The sequence below is a fragment of the Echiichthys vipera genome, assembly GCF_963691815.1.
Source record: "Echiichthys vipera genome assembly, chromosome: 18".
Classification (NCBI taxonomy): Eukaryota; Metazoa; Chordata; class Actinopteri; order Perciformes; family Trachinidae; genus Echiichthys; species Echiichthys vipera.
Window position 1 is genome coordinate 17,914,738 of NC_139843.1, and position 23,464 is coordinate 17,938,201.

The 23,464-nt window shown below is 40.0% G+C and overlaps 2 protein-coding genes across 2 annotated transcripts in view; one reads left to right on the plus strand and one right to left on the minus strand.

The window, feature by feature from the left end:
- Positions 1 to 211: 211 nt before the first annotated feature.
- Positions 212 to 5,325, plus strand: desi1b (desumoylating isopeptidase 1b). Its single transcript, XM_083932875.1, has 6 exons — positions 212 to 549; positions 744 to 765; positions 847 to 916; positions 1,098 to 1,207; positions 1,672 to 1,794; positions 3,010 to 5,325. Exons 1-6 carry the CDS (start codon positions 462 to 464, stop codon positions 3,089 to 3,091), a joined length of 495 nt encoding a protein of 164 aa, XP_083789001.1. The 5' UTR covers positions 212 to 461; the 3' UTR covers positions 3,092 to 5,325.
- Positions 5,326 to 11,956: 6,631 nt separating this feature from the next.
- shisa8b (shisa family member 8b) overlaps positions 11,957 to 23,464 on the minus strand; it is a gene marked incomplete at both ends in the record, with an annotated part of 40,650 nt that continues 29,142 nt past the window's right edge. Inside the window, 2 exons of the mRNA XM_083933363.1 lie at positions 11,957 to 12,531; positions 21,230 to 21,343. Of these exons, the coding sequence (XP_083789489.1) occupies positions 11,957 to 12,531; positions 21,230 to 21,343 (689 nt within the window). The remainder of the gene's footprint in view (positions 12,532 to 21,229; positions 21,344 to 23,464) is intronic.

The following is a 23,464-nucleotide window of genomic DNA, read 5'->3' on the forward strand; positions in this document are numbered from 1 at the left end:
CCACAAGTCTAGTTTCAATGGCTGGCGCGTTTCAGGTACGTGCACGAGCACGCTGACAACTGTGCGAAACGGCTCGACGTCTATTGGACGCTTGTCTGCCAATCTAACGATACTGGCCAATCGTAGTGAAGGAGGCGGGATTTGTTTGCTCGTCCCCTCTCCACGCGAGAACACTGGTTTGACAGTCATGTTTTTGTTTACAGTCAGAGTGACACAGCAGCAGCCTGTCAGCCGGCAACTGTGTGCTACTGGGGTATTTGTAATAGCTACTTTATTTATTACTTTTCACGTGAAAAAGTCCGTAGCCCGTGTTTATATCCGTAATATTTTACGATAAACTTTATTAAAGTTGAGTTTTGCCGGTAAACTAGCCATCCTTCAACTCTCGGTGGATGTGAGTCAGCTAATTCTGTACTAGTTTAGCGGCACTTGTCATTTTGAAGTAATCCCTCTGTGCCACCATGGACCAAACCGACTCTCACCCAGTGAAGCTGTACATTTACGACATGTCCAGAGGCATGGCCCGCCAGCTGAGCCCTCTCATGCTAGGTGAGTTTCTGACGGGCTGCCTGTTGCTTCGCTTTATGAGAGCCGTAGACCGTGCGCCCGGGCCCGCGAGAGAAGCCAGGAGAGAGCGGGGATGCTACTCAGGCCTTAACTATGACGTTTATTTCATTTTATGCCAACTAATAAGACTGTAATACGTCCATTCTGATTTAATTTTGTTTTTTTATTCCACACAGGGAGACAGCTTGATGGGATATGGTGAGTGCAGCTTCTTATAGACTTTCGTAGAAATCTTCTCACTTGGTTGTATTGCCATGATGTGTTTTGGTATTTTATTAGGCACACTGCTATTGTCGTCCATGGAAAGGAGTTCTTCTTTGTGGGAGAAGGCATCAACAATTGTCCACCTGTAAGAATCAGTCTCATCATTTTGTCAAATACAAAGCAAATACGATATACACACTTTGCCACTTTAACTGCTGCACAGGAAAATGTAAATTAGAAAGTACCAGAGAAAGTACAAGAAGTATTTGTTTGTTTGTTTGTAACAAGGGATATTGACTGAGGTGTGTATGTGTGTTGCATCCTAGGGTAGCACCCCCTTGGGTGAGCCTGACTCCATAGTGGACCTGGGCTCCACTGAGGTGCCATCAGAGCTATTTATGGAGTACCTGTTTACACTGGCGGAGTCCACATACGGGTAAAGGCTCTGGCTCATCACACATGTTTACATCCCAGTGGGACAATCCTGTAGGTCGGGCTGGGAAGGGGTCACTTTGGGTTCACTAAAGGACTTTGACTAGTATGAAACGTGTTTTGGATGTAGGTTATAACTTGTTTTTTAAGAATGTCTTTCAATACGTTATGAGAATTCCTCATTATACTCCAAATGTTTAAATCAGGAATTGTGAAAAACTCAAAGAAATAAGAACACGAACAATTGCTAGGCAAATGCACTGATGCCACGACAACCTTTTGAAAAACATGCATTTAAAGTTTCACACTTCTCAGTTCTTATCTATCCATCAACATTTCATTATCTCTTATTTTCCTGCTACTCAGACCACCTCCTCCACCCTCTCAGGCCTGTATATCTTTTCTCAGAATTCATGTCTCCGTCTCCTTTCTTTATTTATCGCTCTTCTTTATTCTCTTGGTACACAGACGTGACAAGTACAACTTGTTTGAGCACAACTGCAACACTTTCAGTGACGAGGTGGCTCAGTTCCTCACGGGCAGAAAGATCCCATCGTACATTACAGACCTTCCATCTGAAGTACTTTCCACGTGAGTCAATAAGTGCCATAAAGCTGTTCTTAACATAACCAATGCTCTTTTCATTTTTTTTCTTTCTTAAACTGTATTTCCATTTATGTTGATGTCACAGCTATAGAAAAATCTTGAATTCATGTTAATCAATCTGTTCAGGTATTCGTGATAGTCGTTCACATGCTGTCAGGTGTTCTCTGACTCTGCTGTCAAAAGCTAATGCAATCATCCAGCCACCCATACACATTAAAACACCAGGAAACGACTTTGGTTAAAGAAGTGTTCAAAGACCTTGTCAAACATTTGCTATATAAACAGGTGTGAATCCAAATAAATTTGAAAAAAATAAATAAGATCAACTATTGTTTGTTGTAATGTAAGTGCACTTCCACAGTCTTCTGACAAGCACTAAACATATCTTCAAAATAACAATAAATCGGACCATATAGTTGTTCTAGTGCATTGCCACAACCTACTGAACAGTCCTAAACATATATTCAACATTTTGGTAAACTATATATATATATATATCAGACATATTTCAGTCAATAACTCAGTACACTGCTGTAAAGGAAAGAGGTGTGCGTGATTTATAATAGAGGGCATAAGAATGCTGCAAAATAATTGTTTTATCAGGATTATCTTGTTTTAATTGAAAGCCAAAACCATATCTGGAAATTCAAATCTTATGAATCGCCTAGCCCTAATAGAAAGGGTTTGTTTGTTTGACTCGTTGTTGTTGTTTTTTTTACCAGTGTTGCCTAATTTAACACAGAGTGAAAGTGAAAATAGTAGACAAGTAAAAAATAAAAGGTATAGAAAACTAGTTTATTGCATCACTTCACCTCAAATAAATCCTTAGATGTAGTGAAGTACACACGTCATGAGTGAGAAGATGTGATGGCGGATTTGTCCTTTGATTGATACCACTCATATCTTCTAGACACAATATTGCATTGCCTTGCATCACGACATTTATGAAACATTATTTTCACAGAGCAATTGCTTGCAATAGTACTGAAGTGGTATTGTAATTGTGGCACTTCTTTCTGTTATTCGTGTCATTCTGTCTCTGTCACTTTTATCCTCAGTCCTATTCTCCATTAAAAGACTGTGCTCTTGTTGTGCTCCATTTGTTTATTTCTCCCATTCCCCTTTGCCCGCATTGTTTAGACTTTCTTTAGACCGTTTGATTTTGGTGTAACAGTACTGTCCGCTGTGTTTCCTCTTTAGGCCTTTTGGCCAGGCTCTCCGTCCCTTACTGGATTCCATCGTCATAAATCCTGGAGGCAACAACATAACTGGACAGCGATAAGCAGGGCTGTGCACATTAAAGAAGAAACATTCCTGGGTTTGTGTGAGAATGGGACACTCTGCCTGTGGCTGACAGCTTGACCTTTGCTAACAGTCACTCTTCCAGTTAACCAGACATCATTTGGAAGGTCCTACAGTATCTGTTCACATTTTGCACACTCTACACACCAGAGGTTTTAAAGTGTGCCATCCACAGGGGACGGGATTAAAAAGAGTAGATTTCTTCACTAGGTGATAAATCGGGTGCAGCTACCAGTTGGTGTGGGTTCAGAAAGTGAGTGTACGTTATACCTGGTTTGACCAAATCATTATATATCCTCTATATATTAAATTGTTATTTGATAACCTGAATTCACGATTTTCTGCACTGGTACTCTTAGGAGGCTTTAAATGTAAGTGCTTCATTATGATAGTGTAGCATTAAGTCTGTTACAATTAGATGGCCAGTACATAAATTAATTGACAGACAGAATCAAGTATGACAAGAGGACAATAACAAAGTCATTTTTAACTTGGTATATAACCAGCTCTGACCTTACCAGCACTTTACCAGTAAAGCCTTACTAATATTATCATACCTTTGCCGTATCATGCCCTTTCACCTTTCTCGTCACAGTATCAGCTTCTTGGGGTTCCGCATTTCCCCTCATCGCTTCACCTCCTTGTCATCGGGGCCCCCGGCTCGACAGCCTGTCTTCATCATGAGGGATGTTGGACATTACAATTTATCACAATATATATATTCGCAACATTATGCCTCATTCTATATTTGAATGTGTGTTAATGCAATCCTCAAAGTGTGTCATTTTAATAACTCCATGTGGATCTGTGTCAAAGTAATATTTTAACACTTTCTGTCATTAACATGTCAGTGAGTCAGAGGGCAAAGCCAGAGTTGGTAAAAGTTAAAAGGAAGGACATAGATCTCAGTATTGTAGAAAATACAGCTTGACCAAATCTAAGGGGTTGTCTTTAGTCTACACATGTTTAACCTCTGAGATGCCTGCTTCATTCAATGACCACAGATTGTGTTTTTTGGAAATACAAGACTAATCACTTGTACATATTTCAGTTGCTTCACTTGCCAAGACCTAGAATGTGTTCAGTTTATAAAGACAAATTGTGACATATACAGCAATTGTGCCTGATGGCGTTGAGTAATGATTTTTATATAGTTTGTGTTTATATGATTGCCAGGCACAGTAAATTATGTGTGCAGCAGATCTTACCTGCAGGGCCATTAATCCCTCCTTGAAGAAAAATATATTGTTGATGCCATCAGTGTCTTTATACTCAATTCAGGACAATTGCCTTGGAATTATGCGTTGTTATTTTGAATATATTTATTGGTTATATTGTTTAAAGATGTACTCCATAAGAATTGAGATACATTGTTTCTACTAGCCTCTTAAATCCATCCACACACGTTTTTATTACACTCCTGCCTTAATACAAGCCTGACTCAGAAGTTGGAAGTTCACGATTTTCCATTCCAAGTGAATGCAGCATAACCTTTGGTGGCGATCTGGGTTGGCAGCCTTGCAGACACAACACCCAGGCTGGGCGGAATTACTTTGGTGGGGCGGAAGTTACTTCAGAATTTTAGAAGTCAAATAAACCTACAACAGTAATTACTGTTCAAACAATACTGCTTTCTTTTCTCCGGGCGATCTCAACTTTATAGAAATGACGCAATTTATTTATCTGAAATAAAATAACAAAACAAATAAAAAACGTAAATAAACCACAACACGGCTTTAACATGAATATTATCCATGGTTGATGTTTGTTTCAAACATAAAAAGACCTCCTTCTTTCTTTTCATTTATATAGGCCTACCTATTGGTTTCTGCCCTCAGAAATTAGTTTTAAGTTTCAAAAAAATATCACTTCTTTCCCGTCATGGTGTTGTTTCGCACCAGGGTGTTGTTCTCCCGGGCTACAGCTGGACTCACTACTACTTACTGGCAGACCAACCTGTCATCAGCATCACTAACATGGCGTCTTATTAACATTAAGTAAATGAAGTGCTTTCATTATTAACTTTTTATTAACTTTTTATTTAGGGCTCTAAAATCGTTTATTCTTCTCATAAATTGTTAAAGATTACCATAGTTAATCTAAATAATGGCTCAACACTGTTTTCACGTTGTAACAATACAATATAAGCAATGCATTGATGTTTTATGTTCTGTATTTTGCCATTAAAATTGAGATTAAAAAAATTTCAGGACACCCAACTGCAAATGATTTGGTGAATGTAGTAATAGGGGACCTCCACAGGGTGACACTGCAGGCTCGCTACAGCGGTGGCAGCTAGTTTATCCCCTGGTACATCCATGCAACGCACCCATCTTTAATGTGTTTTACATTTGTAGGATTGATAGGTGAATTGGTGGTTACTGGGACATGTTTGTGATTGTCGCTGCTTGATATCAAGCTGGGAAAATATCGCCAATGTACTGTAACTGCTGTCATTTACCCGCTCCGTCGCTGACAGTGAAAAAGCATTTCCAGTCATAATGAGAAACCTTCATTAAATAATAACTTAGTACCGCAAAATAATAAGTAAGCATCTCAAAAATAATGAGAAACCTTCTCAAAGTAATGACTTGTTACTTCAGAAATAATGACCTTGCATCTAAAAAAAAAAGACTATCTCAAAATAATAACTTTAAGATATAAGTCATTTCAAGAAAGTTTCTCATTATAATGACTACAGGGTTTTTTTTTAATATCATAAATCTAAGTTTTCAGATTATTTTTTAGCTTTAGATGTAAATGGGCTTCCATATGATGGGCTCTAAACCATATAGACTAATTATAATTCTTTGCTGGTTACTTGATCCAACAAAGAACTAACTGTCATTTAGCTTCTGGCTGCAGGGCGTCGTGTCTGTTCTGTGTGTTGAGTATTTAGCCTTCCCTCTCAACATCTCTTTGATAGAAACACAAGTCAAACCAAAGCCTTATATCGATTTTACAATCTTTAATATTTCATATCTTCAAAACAATGCTCTGCAAAGAACATTTCTAGAACATTTTGAGTATAAATGATCTGTTTTGTTGCAATAAGAAATACAGGTACATACAGTATACACAGTTTTGCTACGTACTGTATATCACACCAATACACTTTGGATTTACTTGGCTAATCATAGCTCTGTTCTCTTATATATTCTTTTTTTAAACAGATACTATAAGCTGCTCATCCCTGCATGTGCAAACCAGTTTTAAACACACCGCTACATGCTCACTGCTGATCAAATTTATTTGCACCATGACTTGTTTTTGCACAGCATCCCACGAACATGTCAGTAGTGTGTAATCACGCAATAGAAACATTATCTTGCTTTTAGACAACCTGTCTGCCTTATAGTTGCCCTGTGCTACTCTAAAGTTAATTTGTGTCACTGTGCTTTGCCACTAATGTAAAAACCAACTGCAATAATGTGACATACAGTACAGTAGACCTACTTTGTCCTCTATTGCACGTTAGAAAATTGCACAACTCAGCCTATGTAGATCTCTCTATGCATCATGTTTCATCTTACTGAAATCATTCACAAGAAACAATATATTCTGTTAGAATCTGACGGTAATTATGATAAATACTCTTAGATTTAAAACGACTTGGATCATACAGCCCTTATTCAAACAAAATATAGTAAATTCCATTAAATAAACATATATACACAATATACAGAAAAAAGCAACACACGTGATTTTTCCATAAAGATTGATTTATGTTGTACACAAGATGTGAAACGTATCACAAATCCATGAAAAGAACACAGGGGTGCCATTGTTTGAGGTGGGGAAACATTATTTCATACCACTGGAAGCACTTGTTCACGGGAAAATAAACTTCTATTGCTCGTGGCAGATTTTGTGTCTCTTAACCTGCACATCTCATTTTAATTCTCAAAGTCAAGCATCGAGAGGAAATAAGTCCTGTCCAGGATCCTCATAAAACAACTGAGATCTGTCTTTGACACTGTGTGTGTGTGTGTGTGTGTGTGTGTGTGTGTGTGTATGTATGTGCATGTACGTGCGTGCGTGCACGCGCGTGTGTGTGTGTGTGTGTGCCTGTGTGTGTGCGTGTGTGTTGGGGGTCATAAGGAGTGTAGAGTGTAATTTGATGTGGATCAATGGAAAACTGATTTCATTTTATTGTCTAAACTCATATTGTCATATATCTCTGTGGTGCCACGATAGCATTGTTCCTTGTTTTATAATTCAAAATACTTGGTGTCAACTTTCCAAAATAATGCACTTTATAGTAGATGTCTTCATCCCTGGACATCAAATCCGTGTACAGCTGACTGTTTTATTAACTTGCTCTACTTTTGAACTACACAGGACGGAAAGGTGGGTGTCCAAACCTTTCATGTGAAAAAAACCCTGGATTTATCCATAGGAGGAACACTGCAGCAGAGGTTTAGCAGGTGTTGGTTAAAATTAGTTTAATGTCTACATGTGTTGCACGGTCAGGATTCTTAATCCAGCTTTACTTGCATAATCTTAATCAGATTTAGGTGTTTTAATCTATTATGTAAAAATCTTTATGGGAACTTTTCCAAAGCCTAGAGCTACTCCGAAGATATTTCCTGGGCAGGCCAAAGCAAGTTTTTCCTAATATCAGTGGGTGAAATGATGAGTATAATGTGAAGAGAGTCACATAAAGTGATGAACCCTGCAGAAAACTCTGCAGTTCTTCTCATCTCAATGGAACTATTTAATGTCTCTGGTCATTATTTTGGTTTTCCAACCAGCAACTGTACGATTTTGGTTCACTCACAGCTCTCATAGCATAATTTTCAGATGCAGCCTAAATTTGTTCCTGCAATCCGGCCTTTGAGTCGGACGTCACACCCTTTTAAAGTACTACTACAGGTTCCGTTGCTCCGTCGGACAAATCGATCAACAATGGCTGAACCTTTACGGTCACTTCTTTCTTCAGTGAAACACCTTCTCATTGATAGGAAAGCAGTAAAATGACAATTCCATCATTTTGGTTTTCACTCAGTGCTGTTCAAACAATGGCGAACAAAGCACTGCGGCATTGTAGAAATATGAGGCTTGGACCCGGAAATAGTACTTTGAAAGGGCTTTACGTCGCAGCTTAAAGACAGGATAAAGGAAACTGCAGTTTGAGGACTGCAGGCCTAGGACCATATTACTACAACACTGGTTACTGAACAAAACTAGTGTCAACACTTAAGTTAGCAGCTAGCCAGCTATGAAAGGCTAAGGTTAGGTTGAAGTTAAAAGACAGGGTCTGGGTTAGGGTTACATTAACTACATTCTATCATCTACCTGAAAAACTAGGGCTCTAGAAATGCTGTCCTGTAACTGCAGCTTCCTCTGTTGCAGGAACATACTTGCTGCAGCCGTCTGATATTTCAGCGAAAAAGCTAAAAAAACTTGCCTGCAGCACAGGCAAAGCAGAACGACAAAGTTAGCAACCAGCTAGTAAACATACATGGTGGAGCGTTTGGTGTAATGTTGCTTTTTTGTCTTCTAGACGCGTAAATAGACAACTGTTTGCTAATTTTCCAGGTCAGTGTTGTTCACCAAAAATAAATTACTGCAACCTAAAAATGTTCTCTTTTATTGCCTTTAGGATGATGGACTTAAAATTTTGTTTGAAATATCAAATAATTCCAGTACATCTTTGTGTGTAATCTAAGGCAGCAATGTGTGTGTGTGTGTGTGTGTGTGTGTGTGTGTGTGTGTGTGTGTGTGTGTGTGTGTGTGTGTGTGTGTGTGTGTGTGTGTGTGTGTGTGTGTGTGTGTGTGTGTGTGTGTGTGTCAAAGCTGACATATGTTATATGATGTCAGTGCTTTATGGTGTATATATGGGTGTAGTTAGCAGTAAAGAGGGGTTTGGTCATTTACTGATGCTGTCTATTGTGTGATTTGTCACCTTATCGTTTTGATTGACTCCTAATTCGGCTGCTACAAAAACACTTTACACTTAAACCAAATAAAATGTTTATCACGATAAAATCCTCCCTACTCTTTCAGGACAAAAGAACCCTATGGAAGCATTTCTGGACACGTGTGCAATCATCGTCAATAGTTCCCTTGATGGTGCAGTTCCTGAGGGTGTTGCAGCCCGAAACACTGACCAACAAGTTGGGTGGATGCACTGCATTAACTGTTGCATGTTCATAGCAGCAGCTCTGCACACTGTCTTTTGCTGTACGGGCTTCAGAGACAAGATGAGAAATGTCTAATGCTTCGGGCCTGGAAGTGCCTTAGCGAATTCCCCTGCAATAGTGCCCGGGGGTTGGAAATCGCACACAGGCATCCACACACATCCACACACTCTGAGTTATGACCCAGACAGCTTAGTAGAGAAAGACCCAGATCCACAGTGACTCCGTCCCTTTCCCATCCCCCGAGGAAAGAAAACATGCGGCCATGTTCATTTGTTTTTCTATTTTTCTTTTCTCTCTCCTCCCTTTCTACTCTTTTCTAAAGAGTTCCAGCCTCTGGCTCTTACACTGCCCCTCTCTTTCCTCCTCTCCCTCTCTCTGGTCGGGATGGAGGCTGATGGGAGCTGACATGATGGTGGCATTGTCCTCAACTTCGAGTTAATGTGACCCCGGGGATGCTGTCCCTGTATGCTTGTCCTGATGGTACAGAATGCAAAGCGCTTCATCATGGAAAGAGGGTGGGAGAGGCCGAGAGGAGTGAGAAAGAAACAAGGAAAACAGATGCTGTGCATGGAGGTAGACCGAGAGATGCAAAATAATGGAGGTGTTTTTACAAGAAGAACAGGTGGGAACTTATCAGAGAACTATACAAAAAGGCATCTACAGGCCTGGAAATGACCTGAACTGTGTTACCTTGAGATTATTTAGGATAAAACTGGAACTAAATGGTATGTGATATATAGGATTACAATGAGAAATGTCCAGTGTATCGAATACAAATTAAAAATGTGAATGCCTCATGTTTAGTTTGGAAATGTAAAATAGACAGGTAGTTTGCTCTCACTGGAGTGCCACCTGAAACCCTTATGCTCCATTTTTGCTTGAAATAGAAAGACCATTTAACAATTTTCCAAAAATATTTGGCTCGGTGCTGAGATTTCAGACTTTATACTTTACTGGAGTGATAAGGGACTCCCGAAAAAGCAAAGCATTTTGTGAAAATATTGTAATTACATGTCGATGCCAAAAAACAAATGTTAAGAAACTTATTATTCCATTATTTATTATGGATATACCGACTTTTTCCACTTAATGTTTCTGATGAAATTCTGCTCTAATTATCTTGCTAATGTAGCCTACAAGCCCCCGTTGTTACATAGAGTGGTCACTTAGTACCTTAGATATACCCTTTCATTTTTTGGAATATGTTTATCTGCCTTCTGGCAGAAAGTTAGAAGTCAAGATTGACACCACTCCTGTGTCTGTTGTTAAAATAGAGGTACTGCCAGCAGCCAGTTAGCAAAGCTACAGTAGCATTAAGACTGGAATTAGGCGGGAACAGTTAGCCTAGCTCTGTCCAGTAACAAAATCTGCCTACTTGCACCTCTAAAGCTCATCAATTAGATTTGTTATATCTTGTTTGCTTAATACGCATAAGAACAAAGTGTAATAATGACAGATTGTCATAGTTGACATAGTTGGTTGACAAGACTCCAGGAAGTTACTGCACTCACAGTAATTAACCAAATGCTAGGCTAAGCTAATTAGCTGCTGATGGGAGCTTAATCTTTAGCATAGGCCAAATATCATAGACTTATACAGTCTATGGTAGCCTACAGATATGACATATCTTTGCATCTAACTCTTGGCTTTAGCATGTTTCATTGATGTTGTTGAAGGTCTGCTGGTGGCCCTCCAAATTAAAGTGAGTGGTTCCTGAGGTCTAACTTCTGAAGGTAAACCACAGAAGTTGATCTTACAGGTTATGAATCACATTTAAATTAAAACAGCTATGTGTTAGCAACGAGTGGCTGTTGACAACATCAGGAATTATTGCCTCTGGCTGCAGTATTTATCAATGCTGATGACCTGCTGTTTCTATACTTAAAGGTTCTGTGTGTAACTTTTTACATGTATTAATTGTATTTTATTGCCAATGGACAAATGGGTTGTAACATGACTTAAAAAGTTAGACCTTCCCAGATTTCCTTGGTTGCCTATAATTTAATTCTATCAACATGATGCTGATCAAATCTATTCAACCCTACTGTTTTGGCTGATACTCAGTTGCTTCTATGGTGTGCAAGCGCGTGAGAGCAATCAACGGGATTCTGACTGCAAATCGCCTAACAGCCACCGTAGCCGCTAATAGTAAGGGTTTGAATATGACACTTTAAACCTTTAACTGGGGTTACAGGGCTAACACAGACTCACTTTTCATTCCTGCCAAATCTGACAGGAAGGCAACAAGTCAAACCTTTTCACAGACAAAATCAAGCTCCGTTCTAAGAGCTATAACATGTGAGAGTTGTTCTGTTCTATCCCTATTCCTATAACACCTGTACAACCACAATGAAACCACATAAACTGTAGTGGCTGGGAATCTGAGGCTGCGTGACCGATTAGGAACCTGAGAATGGTAGATTTCCTTTCAGGTACAATCTGTTTACTTTATATGATCAAGACCCTTGCTGGAGTCCAATAATAACCTTTACCAGCTGAGTGCATTATCTGTGAGAGGTGGTTCTGCCTTTCTGAAATCTCGAAACACTCCTCTTTATCTTGCAAATCTTAATATGTCTCCTTGTAATATATCCCTCACCTGTGGGGCCAGCTGTCCCAAACTCCAGCATTTAGCTAACACTAAAGCTTTTTGTTACTATGTTACTGTAACAGCAGGCCGCTCTCTCAGACCTTGGTGCTCAGACGGTCACTTCAGTCGTACTGTGGGTGGAGTAGCTCTTCTGCCTATTGTGATGGTAGTAGGAGGGTTGAGATGGGTGTTGCCCCTGTACATGTTGCCCCTGTAGATGCTGCCCCTGTAGATGCTGCCCCTGCCCTGCCCCCCCTCCAGCTCCACTGTACATCCCTCCATAGGGCTGGCTAAAGAGATCCGGCATGTTCTCTATGCTCTCATGCCTCCGGGTCGAGTAGCCATGTCTCCGGGTGGAGCTGTGCATGGAGGACGGGGTGTAACCCGGGGCGGAGGCCTGCCTGTGAACCTGGCGGCCAATCGGCTCCCAGGCTTTGAAGGCCGAGCTGGAGAGTTGCGGGTGTGTGGTGGTCTTGGGGAGGCGTGAGTGCTCCAAGTGGCTAGAGGGGATGGATATGGAGAGGGGGGCGTGGAGATCGTGGTGCGCCGACACAGGCTGGTGGATGTATGACTTCTCTTTGGGCGGTAAAGGCACAGGCTGGAAGGCAGGAGGTGCCACAGGCTGGTACTGGGAGAAGTCCATGAGCGGGAAGCTTTTGTAATAGCTACGAGACGCACTGTGCGCTGCAACAAAGAAAATTCTTGGTGAGAAAAAGTATCTATACAGAGCATTCATCAGTCAGTTTTGGAATCATCTTGGTTTATTACAACTTTTGTTTTTGTAGTTCAGCATTGTTTCTATCAGTTAATTACAGAGAAAAACACTAGCCATCCTAATTAGACCTCCCCTATCTTGCCCCACTGTCGTTCATTGTAAAAATGTTCTCAAATCCCAGTTATTACTTTATGGTTACATCGGGATCATCCCTTTGTTCCCAGGGTATGTGTGTCTCTTGATCTAAACTAACATTGTGAGTGATTGCTAAAGGCTTTCTTTGCAGTTCAGACTCAAAAAGAGAAAGCAGGTGTATATTTCAATGCAATTTAAATGGTAAAACCGGTTCCAGCAACTGTTGTAAATATCAAAATCAAGAAAACCTTGCTCACAAATGACATTAGTAAGCTTAACGCTATCAGTGATTTCAACTTATTGACCATAACCAAAACATATATTGAACATTTAGGGAAAAACATTGCTGAGAACATAAAACCTTTAGCGAAAGATCTTTTTAATGAGTCATATTAAGAAGATATTGAGTTGGAGAACATAGCTATGCTCATGCTAACAGAAGCCATCTCCAAAGACACAAAAATAATAAAATGAAAAATTGATGAATCTTTTATTTTACTGAACAAGGCCAGTACAGCAAACATGTGCCAGATTTGTTCTCCCGAAATTGTTTATACTATATAGTCCTTTTCAATTTGTCACAGTCTGATGCGTTTCTGAGTCACATGCATAAGTTAGCCTAAAATGAACAGCCCATGTGCAAACACAGTCTGTCATTGCAGGAACACTGACGTCTGAATCACACTTAATCCATGTTGCATTTACGTTAGGACCTCCCGGCCCTAACCTGTCAGTGATGTCATCTTCTTTTGCTCCTCAAAGTATTTTAGAAACTTTTAAAACAACTTTTGAGGAGGACATTACCCAATCTTACAAATGAAAACTTGGATTCCTGAAGAGCATAACCAAATCTCAATATAAGAGGTTTTGTCACTTCAGCTCCAGTTGGACTGGTATGACCAGTAGCTTCTGGTGGCTAATATTAGCTAATGCAAACTAACTTTAGCAAGCTACTGCTGGTTAACTGACATTAGTGAGCCAGTTTGCTGACTTCATGACTTTTCTCTACTTGTGCTACTGTGAAACTACATTTTAGCATACTTTCATACCATAAATGTAAATAACAATAAACAACACTTAAACAGTTCACCTTATGACAAAACGTGAACAGAGAGATGAGTTAAGATGTAAAACTACAGACAGCAACTAGTAAGTGAATATTTATTAGTGGGCATAGGTGTAGTATTGCCAGAGTGTACCAGAATGACCACTTTTTGAGGAAATTGAATACAACCCTCACTAAAGCGTATATATACCATACAAGGCAGCCATTAATAGCAAACTGAATGGTCAAAGTTGTCATCTGGACATTTAGGGTGTCTTGTTTTACAATGTCAACTCCCGCATTCATTAACATGCAAGAAAACATTCCACCTGAAAACGGCTAGCCTCTAAGTGGCACAGTGAATTAAATTATTCAAAACACAAACTACTTGTATTTACTCAGCTATAAATGACGTGATGCCATGCTAATTACAACCTACTACACCCATGACATGGCCCAATACTACAGGTATCTGACTGCTGCGTAATATTCTCAACATGATGAGGGTATTCTCAAAGTCTGTCAAACATTTGGTGGTGTGGTCACTTTTTGTTGACTGATGTAAGTAAATCTGGCACCAAACAGATGATGCTATTATAGTTACATCAGTGGGTTTGATCATAAAAAATAACATTCTGATTGATAAGATAAGTTGCAGGTGGGTGAAATAATACATCATCAATGAGGAAAATATGAATTACATTATTTAAAATGTGAACAGAGAGAAAAGCTGCTGTGCACATTTATGCACAAGGAACAGCAGCGTGACTTCATTGATTTAAGTTTATTTGTTTTTAAATATCCCACAATTTACTGCAGTGATTTAACTGTGCGTGTGGAAACATTTACAATTATTGAAAGCAGCCTCTCTAATCATTAAAGTAAAATGTTAAAGAAAACACTATGCATCGATTCAATGCATAAGTTAAAAGAAATGTAGCCTACAGAAGAAGGGGAGTTAAAATAATGAATTTGGGTGATGCGGGTAGATGAATGGGATTCGGATGCATGGATGGATTACTGAACGGGCCTACCGGACACAGGCCCAGGGGCCCGTAAGCTCATTGGCCCTGACTCATAAAATGTTGCTTAAAATGCTCACAAAGACATGCTCAATGACCACAAACATGAAATGACCAAAAATGACCACAAAGGGACAAAAAAATGACTAAAGGAATACAAAAGGACCACGAAGGGATGTTCAATGACTTGAAATAGACACAAAACAACCACATAGAGACAAAGGGCGACAAAGATACGGAAAATGGTTAAAAACAAATGTAAATTGACCACAGAGAGAAACAAAACGACAATATAGAAACATAAAAATGTCTAAAAGTAGATGCAAAACCACCACAAAAAGAATCACAGAGACATACAATTCTCATAGAACTAAAAATAAAGAGAAACAAAATGACTACAAAACATCTAAAGGTAGAATCTAGGTGTCTTGTTCCTATGTAGACAGAGTGGGGGGGCCTCTTACATGTCTGTGCCCAGGGGCCTGTGTCTCATAGTCCGTCCATGTTCCGATGGCATCAGAGCCGACCCACACATCATTGGTGTTTACATAACCTTTCGAAACGAGCCACAACTTAACTGTGCTCGTGTGTGCATTCATGCGTGTCATAGGACCGTTTCTTTATAAGAAATAGCACCATACACCTGATAGGGGAAGGTGGAAAGTTGGAGGAAGACGCCTTAAAGGAAAGAATGAGATTATATGATAGGATATGAAATTATTTAGTGACAAAATAATAAAAAGGTATAACAGCAGTGCGTTGTTGGAAGGGCCAGTGCGAGCCGTCATAAGCATGAAAAAGAGGTTACTTTTTCGTCCCTTCACCAAAAAATTAGACTTTCTTGTCGAGGAAAAAAGACTTTCAATGAGTTGAAAGATAACACGTACTGTAGAGGGAATCAGAAGAAAGCTAAGGACGGTCAGGATGAGAGGGAGGGTTTGAAGAAGATCAAAGGGGAAGGCTGGTGATTTAAGTATTTCCAATTGGTGTATGCCCTCAAGGTGAATACTGGCGGTATTTCTATTCTCTGAAATACGAGAGGGCAGAAGGCAGGGAGAGCCATGAGGCAATGGAGATGATAGAGGTAAAGTTATGTGTGTCAGGATGTGGGGGACATTGCAATGGAGATTTATAAATACCCTTGCCCTGAGTCCGTAGTGTGTGTGTGTGTGTGTGTGTGTGTGTGTGTGTGTGTGTGTGTGTGTGTGTGTGTGTGTGTGTGTGTATATATATATATGTGTAAGTGTGTCATGGGCTACCATGAATGTCACAGAGAATTATTTAAATAAACTTAAAAAGTGAGGTCACCGCCTCTAGCTCCCTGGCTACATAAACAGTTGTAACCTTGTCTCTGTGAACGTTTTCATCGTTTTTGATAACAACAGTTGTTTGTTTAAATCTTTTTTTTCAAAGGCTTCTTTTATTTCCCCAGGGGATTTTATTCAAAAATACTTACTACGACTCATACTGTATATCAATACTTACAGACTTAAAGAAAAAGAAATGTTTATATGAAGTTGATAATTATCTGAAAGTCCTGTTTGCAGACCATTTGGTATAAATCTGTATGTGATGATAAGGACTGGTGCTACAGTTTGGATTATTTTTTCCATGTCTTATACCTGGATCTTTGTAGTTTTTTTAACCTCAGCATGTGGTAAGCCATCAAGTGTATATTTAAAGCAATATTATGTAACTATTTTACTATAATTTGATGCTACTTGATGGGAAAATAGTGCCTCTGTTATTGCCACTCTGCACCAAACCCCTGTTCTTGCACTATGTAACTTTGGTAAGCGGGTATGATCTCCCAGGAGAAGTATGTAATACTTTACGGCACAAACTTGCGCACCCCCACGGATTTTGGTGAAACTGGATCATGTTTGGCGGCATTGTTGTGTCAATACCAAAGCTGCACGGCAACAGGCAACAGGCAACAGGCAACAGGCAACAGGCAACAGGCAACAGGCAACAGGCAACAGAAATGGGTTCAGCAGCACCTCGGACGTTATGGCAAAGGTAAAGAGAGTGAAGCTAATGTTGATGTATTACACCAGGCACGGAGAAGAATCAAGAATCCTAGACTGGCTTTTAGTTTTTGAAGAAATAAAAAAACTTCAGGACAGATACTGAGCTGGCCATCATTGCTGTTGGACTGGTACAGTAAGTAATATCTCTTGTGTTGTTGCACTTGCTTGTGTTGTGTCATCATAACAAATGCACGTGTGCAGCTGTCCTCATTTACAACAGCTGTGAATACCGTGGCCAGACATTCCTGTTTTCCAGGGACAGTCCCAGTTTTTGGTAACCTGACTGCCAGATGGATTGATTCGTATGATTCTCATTTGCTCTGCATATCCATCTGGGAACTCTCGTTATGGGAAGGGGTGAAAATACTGGTTGCTGATTGGATAAACCATCTGTCTATCCGGCCAAATCAACCAATCAGATCAACGAAGCATATGACGTACGAACAGAGCGTCGAGGCAAAGCTCAGAAAGTAAACAACATGTCCGTAAAGGATATATGTTTTTGTAACGCAAATTTACAGATAAAAGGTATAATTTAAGGTGCCTGGTCCATATTTCAATAGAATCCAAGGATCCAAGAGAAAAAAGCTCTAGTAAGAGGCTATAAGAATTAGGTTACCACTGTCAAAAAATGTGTCCAGATCAGGTCCGATTTGCATGTGTTGCGTCATACTCAAACCAACCTCAAAACCAATGCTGATTGAGCGTTCTTTGCAAACGGCTCCAAATTTTATCTGCCGCACGTTACTGGACTGATCTGTGTGTAAAATACAGGATGGTCTCACAAGGCTACATGTTTGGGGCCCTGTCCCCGGAAATGTCCCCATTTCCTACCGTAGTAAAAAATGTTACACATGTAAAGAAAGACTGGGCAACAGCTTTATTGCATTGTGCTTCTTTTTTTGTTTGATTGTTGTTGTTTTTTTAACGTTTAACATGGTCAAAGTACATGAAACTGTAATTATAAAATACCCTTTTTTATATTTAATAGATAATTACATTGGACTCTTTAATTATATATTCACTGCCAAACTGGAAACGTCCCTGTTTTTACTTCAGTGGTGTCTCAGACCTCCTCTTCTGTTTAGCGGTGGTTTCTCTACTTTTGCATAGATCACTTCTTTTACTCCTCAATCTGGTTTATGCTGTCCAATGCAACGAGGAATGCAAAGATCTCTACACTGGATACACAAAACAACCACTGCATAAACGCATGGCCCAACACAGGAGAGCTAACTCCTCAGGCCTGGACTCCGCTGTCCACTTACATCTCAAGGAGAAAGCCCACTCCTTTGATGACAACAATGTCCAAATTCTGGACAGAGAGGACAGATGGTTTGAAAGAGGAGTAAAAGAAGCCATCTATGCAAAAGTAGAGAAACCATCTCTAAACAGAGGAGGAGGAGGAGGTCTGAGACACCACTTATCTCCAATTTACAATGCTGCCCTTTCATCCCTTCCCAGGAGATTCAACAATCTAACCTCAAAGAACTGTTCACAAATGGCCTCATGTGACTCCAACGACTGTCATTAAGACTCAATAGAGCACTAACGAAGTCCAAACCAACTTCCCACCAACGACTGCCACTCTAACAACGGTCGTTGGCACTTGGAGCACAAAGGGTCCCAGTGACATCATCGGCCTTGTGAGAGGTTAAATACCTGGATCTCCACACCAGTTAGTTGGACCAGTCCCAGCCTGGTCAGATGCATACAGGAACTGAGGAAGCCTCTTGGATGAGAGGTGAAATGTCACCCTAGACTAATAACCAAGTCCAGTTGCTTTTGACTGAAATTGATTTGGGGACACTCTACATCATGTTACTTTATCTGGGTTCTACTTTAATCACAAACATTAAAAAGTCACTCGGAGATGGTGTTTACAACCAGCTCATGAAGATTACGTCAATAAGCCAGCAAGCTAAAGGTCCAAAGAAGACTTTGTTGTTACTGGGCGTTTCCTGTACTGTATGTACAGTGTGTAAAGGGTTGTTGCCTGAAAATTACACTCAATCTCAGTCAACCTTACGTGCATAATAAAGGTGAAAGCAATTTACCGTGACGAGCAGGGATTTGCCTTCGGCTCACTTGTGGAGAATTGTTTTGGTCTAATGAGGTTGGATGTTCTGTACACTATTACGCCTACGAGTATTCAAGGACAACAACATATGTGTGTGACCTTTACTGACATGAAACATATTAAAAACCCTACAGTCTCTTTTCCAAGCTGCAGTAGCTTTGTTATGGTTACATCACAAATCTCTTACAAAACCACATTTGTAGGCATAATAATAACAAATAATGACCAAAAGTACATTAGAAAATGTTTTTGCATTCTAGAAAGTTGTGCATAAAGAGAATAATCTTGTGTCCATTTGTGATTTAAGCCTGTATCCAAGTTGACACTCAATAGTGAGCAGCCCATTGGGATTTCATTCAATCATTAACTACTACTAAAACTTTTTTAAATAAGTGTATAAACGATATACTTAACTAATGTATGACTCATGATAATTTAACGCATGAATTACTGCAGGATGTATCATGAATTTCTGTTGCTCACCATTAACTAATGATCAAGTCACAATGACTATATGTGATTAGTTCACACTTCAGTTATATCCATTATAATACTTTTATCCTCAATTAATTCGCATTTACGTCATGCAATAATTGATATGCAAACAAATCATCTGGATTCCTATAATATAAAAGTTCATTTCAGACCCATGCATTTTCTCAGCCTCTCTGAAAGCAAAAGAGAACCTATTCTCATAGAAATGTTATTATTATTATTATGGCTTTGATTTTATATAGGACCTTTCTCAGTGCTGGCACTTTACAGAGTCCAGGTTCCATTCATTCACACAGACACACATGGTGGTGGTAAACTACGTAGTAGTCACAGCTGCCCTGGGGCAGACTGACGGAAGCGTGGCAGCTAATCAGCGCCTACGGCCCCTCCGACCACCTCCTCAAACATACAGCAGTCATACACATTCACATGAGGCACGGTGGGTGAAGTGAAGCCCCGATATGAAGCTATTTTCTCCATTCCAGTCCAACATCCTCTAATGTGTCAACGTATCAATAACACCAACAACAACAAACAACAACCACAACAAAAACACTAAAATATAGTAATAGTAGTAATAATAATAACAGCTCAACAAATAGGGAGTGATTTCAGTTTTCAATTTCTAGATATCTCTCTTCCAGATATGAAAATGATATGTAATTGGTAAGAATAAAGCTATATAACTGTTATAAATAATGACAAACTGTGTTAAAAAGACCAAGGTTGGAGAAAAAGAAATGTCCTTAATGTTTCATTTTGATTTAGTCAAGTCAAAGTGAGGTTAATTAACAGGGACATTGTTTACATCATGAGCTCCAATGCTGCTCTCAGTGGTTGTCTTACATGAAATATATATGCGTTATAGAGCTCTGTCCTCTGCAATGACCTGTGCTGTCTGGTTAGATTGCTAAAATATTACTGCACGGTGATCTTAGCTTTGAGACTGTTCCCTAGGCTTGTCTGTAGGCCTTGAGGAGCTGCGGATTACGTCTGCTGTAATCAATCAATCACTCAGTCACATTTACAGACAATTACCATCATCTAACCCAGTGGTTCACAACCTCTTTGAGCCGTGACCCCCGAGAATAAACCAGTTTATGATTGCTCGTAAACTCTCACTTTTGTCACTATCAAAATCCATAAATACATTTATATACTGGTACATGCGCTGTATTCTGGCTGTGTTCTAATGCCTTTTGGTTTATAGATATTTTTACTGTAAGTTTGTGCTTTAAAATGGTAAAATGACTATGGGTAAATTAGGGGGTGCATCTGTAGGTGAGGCGCAGCACTGTCCATAGTATAGAAACAGAGCAGAGTAGATTGATAGACGGACAGAACACGTCACGGTTTTTAGCCTACTGGTTTGCTTTTCATGGTGGTAACTTTCAGCACAAATTCCATTTCCTATTCCATTCATAGCTGTTTGTTTAACAACGATATGTGGCACAAAATATGTTTGTTTGTTTTTTGTGTCCAATCACAAACTCTTATCAAATCTATTCTTAGGCAAATTATATCATTGGTACAGGTGATGTAATGTGAAAAAACATCCCCCAGTCAAAATATGTATATATATGTCATTTATTTTTTCTTCACAACCATCTGACAACCCTTGGAAATGATCTCGAGACCCCCCTCGGGTTGGAACCCCCAGGTTGAGAAGCATTGATCTAAGAAATCACACCATAGACAGGAACAGCATGGGCTCCTCTTTAAGATCAGCTCTCTGTTTGCCAAGAGGCAAAGAGACTCTCGTCAGTTAACGCTCCCGTACTGCCAGCCTACTGTACTCTAAAGGTTACTATGTCAGTTGGAGTCAGCGTCATTTGTGGTGTGTTTGTGTGTCCGACTTACCCACAGCTTTGAGGGAGGTATATTTGTTGAGTCCCACTGTACTGTGGTTGCTCTGTGGATGTGGAAGACCTTGTCCAAACGGCCCGTAAGCTGAGTTGTTCAGATGGTACTGTTCTGGTAAAAGGTGAGCAGACAGAGAGGCAGAGTTAGTTGTCGTTGATTACAGTATTTCAGAGTGTGACCTGTCTCATATATACAAGTTATGCTTTTTTCAACCATTACTACAACCTTCCTTAGGCTTTTAGAGACGACGTAACCATACTGTAGTTGCCGTATACTGATTACTAAATTTAAAACTGGCATTCAACCCCGTAGGTATCCCAAGAGCATTAATATGCCGAGGGGACCGACTTACTAACAGTCCCTTGCTCCACTCTTTGCAGTCTATAAGCATCATCACCTTCAAGTAGCCAGCATGTACATCAGACTAAACATGGTAGATAGTTTTATATTTGCCTACAGCCCCAGATCCAACCAGTTCTCCCATAGAATGATGGAATACTGCCTGCCCAGGGCTCCTCCACAAGACAGGGCCTCACAGTAGCTGACAATACAGGACAGTTATTAAATTACAACTTAGGACAAACCAACTGACGCACTGTGAACGTGGGAGTCTGGGACTCCGGGTGCAGCTGCCTGGCCAGGAACTCAGTATTGCGTTTGATCAGAAATATTGTCCTTGAACGGAAAAAAGGGTTTGTCCAACTGTCTAATCATCCATAAGAGTGATGCTTAGTTGCTAAGGAATGTGGTAAATTGCAAGAAAACAGTTAAACCAAAGGCTGGCCTATGGTTGAAACAAACAGTTTCTTGTGAAGGAAGGTAAAAGCGTTGTGGCTGGTCTGAACGACCACACTTGAAGTTGTGAAGAAAGAATACCATCATAGACAGGGACAAAACAAGATGAAGTATATGAATGGGAACAATGCTGCACTGCTTTGGACCTACAAAAAGTAACAGATATAATTATGAGAAGAATGAAAAAAGAGACCTATAGAAAGAGATAAAATTGCTATTCTTTCTCAATTTCGCACACCTGGCCAATTGCTGACCTGACCCATCAAACTGACGCATTGGTAAAAAGACCTATAAGACGTATTCTTAGGCGTCCGACCACTCAAAGCACCACACTACATACCACATTCACCCGTTAATACACATTCTTACACTGATGAATGAGGCTACCGTGCAAGGTGCTGATCTGCGCTTTGGGAGCTAATCAAACCGTTCATACACTGATGGCACAGCCTTCTGGAACAATTTGGGTATCAGTATCGAAGCACACTTCGACATGCGGACAGAAGGAGTTGGGGATCAGGGCACTGACACACCAAGCTGTCAGTTGACCGTTGAAGCTTGTGGGTATCATTAAGCGTCCATGTCTGAAAAAGATGTCTCGGTCTTTGGGAGTTGGGGAATTCACTTATTTAAACCCTGTCTCCTAAAAAGGTATATTCCCATCCCATACAACTAAACTAGATCCTCAGTTACGTTTAGAGGGAAACATATTTCCGTATTACATGTCCTTGTACCAGCGACAGATGCTCGTTTGGAAATGGTCGTAGTTTTAAACACGTGTTTAATGATGTGAGTGAAGTAAAACCACTTGTTCAGGAAACGATGATGATTTTAGAATTGATTTTTGTTTTGTGCATAATTTAAGTCACATATGTTGGTAGTATGGTTTGTGTGTGATGGAAGTAGAGCACGTTACATTTAAGTTAAAACAAGTCAATGTCAACAAGCCATGTCAGACATGGTCGCAGAACCAACTAAATAATTGGACAACATAAGTAGATACATAAGGTACAATTAGAATGATCCATCCATCGCTTGGCCTTAACAGGGTCACCTGTCTATCACAGGGCACATAGAGACGAACAGAGACAGACAACCATTCACACCTACGGACAATTTAGAGTCATCAATGAACCTAACACAGGCATGTCTTTGGGAGGAAGCCGAAGAACCCGGAGAAAACCCACGGAGACACAGGGAGAACATGCAAACTCCACACAGAAGGGCCCCAGCTGAGATTAGAACCAGGAACCCTCCTGCTGTTAGGCGACACTAGCTAACCACCACACCACACCACTGTGCCACCCCTGATTAGAAATGTGTTACCTCAAAAACAAACATAAACCTGGACAAAATACATCTCCCTTGAAAAGTGATAGGGAATGCAGTTTAGTTGTATGGAATGTAACCTTTAGGAGACAGGGCTGCTCATTTACT

Bases quoted from the DNA above. Each gene is read 5' to 3' on its own strand.
- desi1b (XM_083932875.1), top strand. From the start codon at position 462: ATGGACCAAACCGACTCTCACCCAGTGAAGCTGTACATTTACGACATG. The intron at 766-846 runs GTGAGTGCAGCT...GTATTTTATTAG, and splicing joins AGACAGCTTGATGGGATATG to GCACACTGCTATTGTCGTCC. The intron at 1,795-3,009 runs GTGAGTCAATAA...TTTCCTCTTTAG, and splicing joins CCATCTGAAGTACTTTCCAC to GCCTTTTGGCCAGGCTCTCC.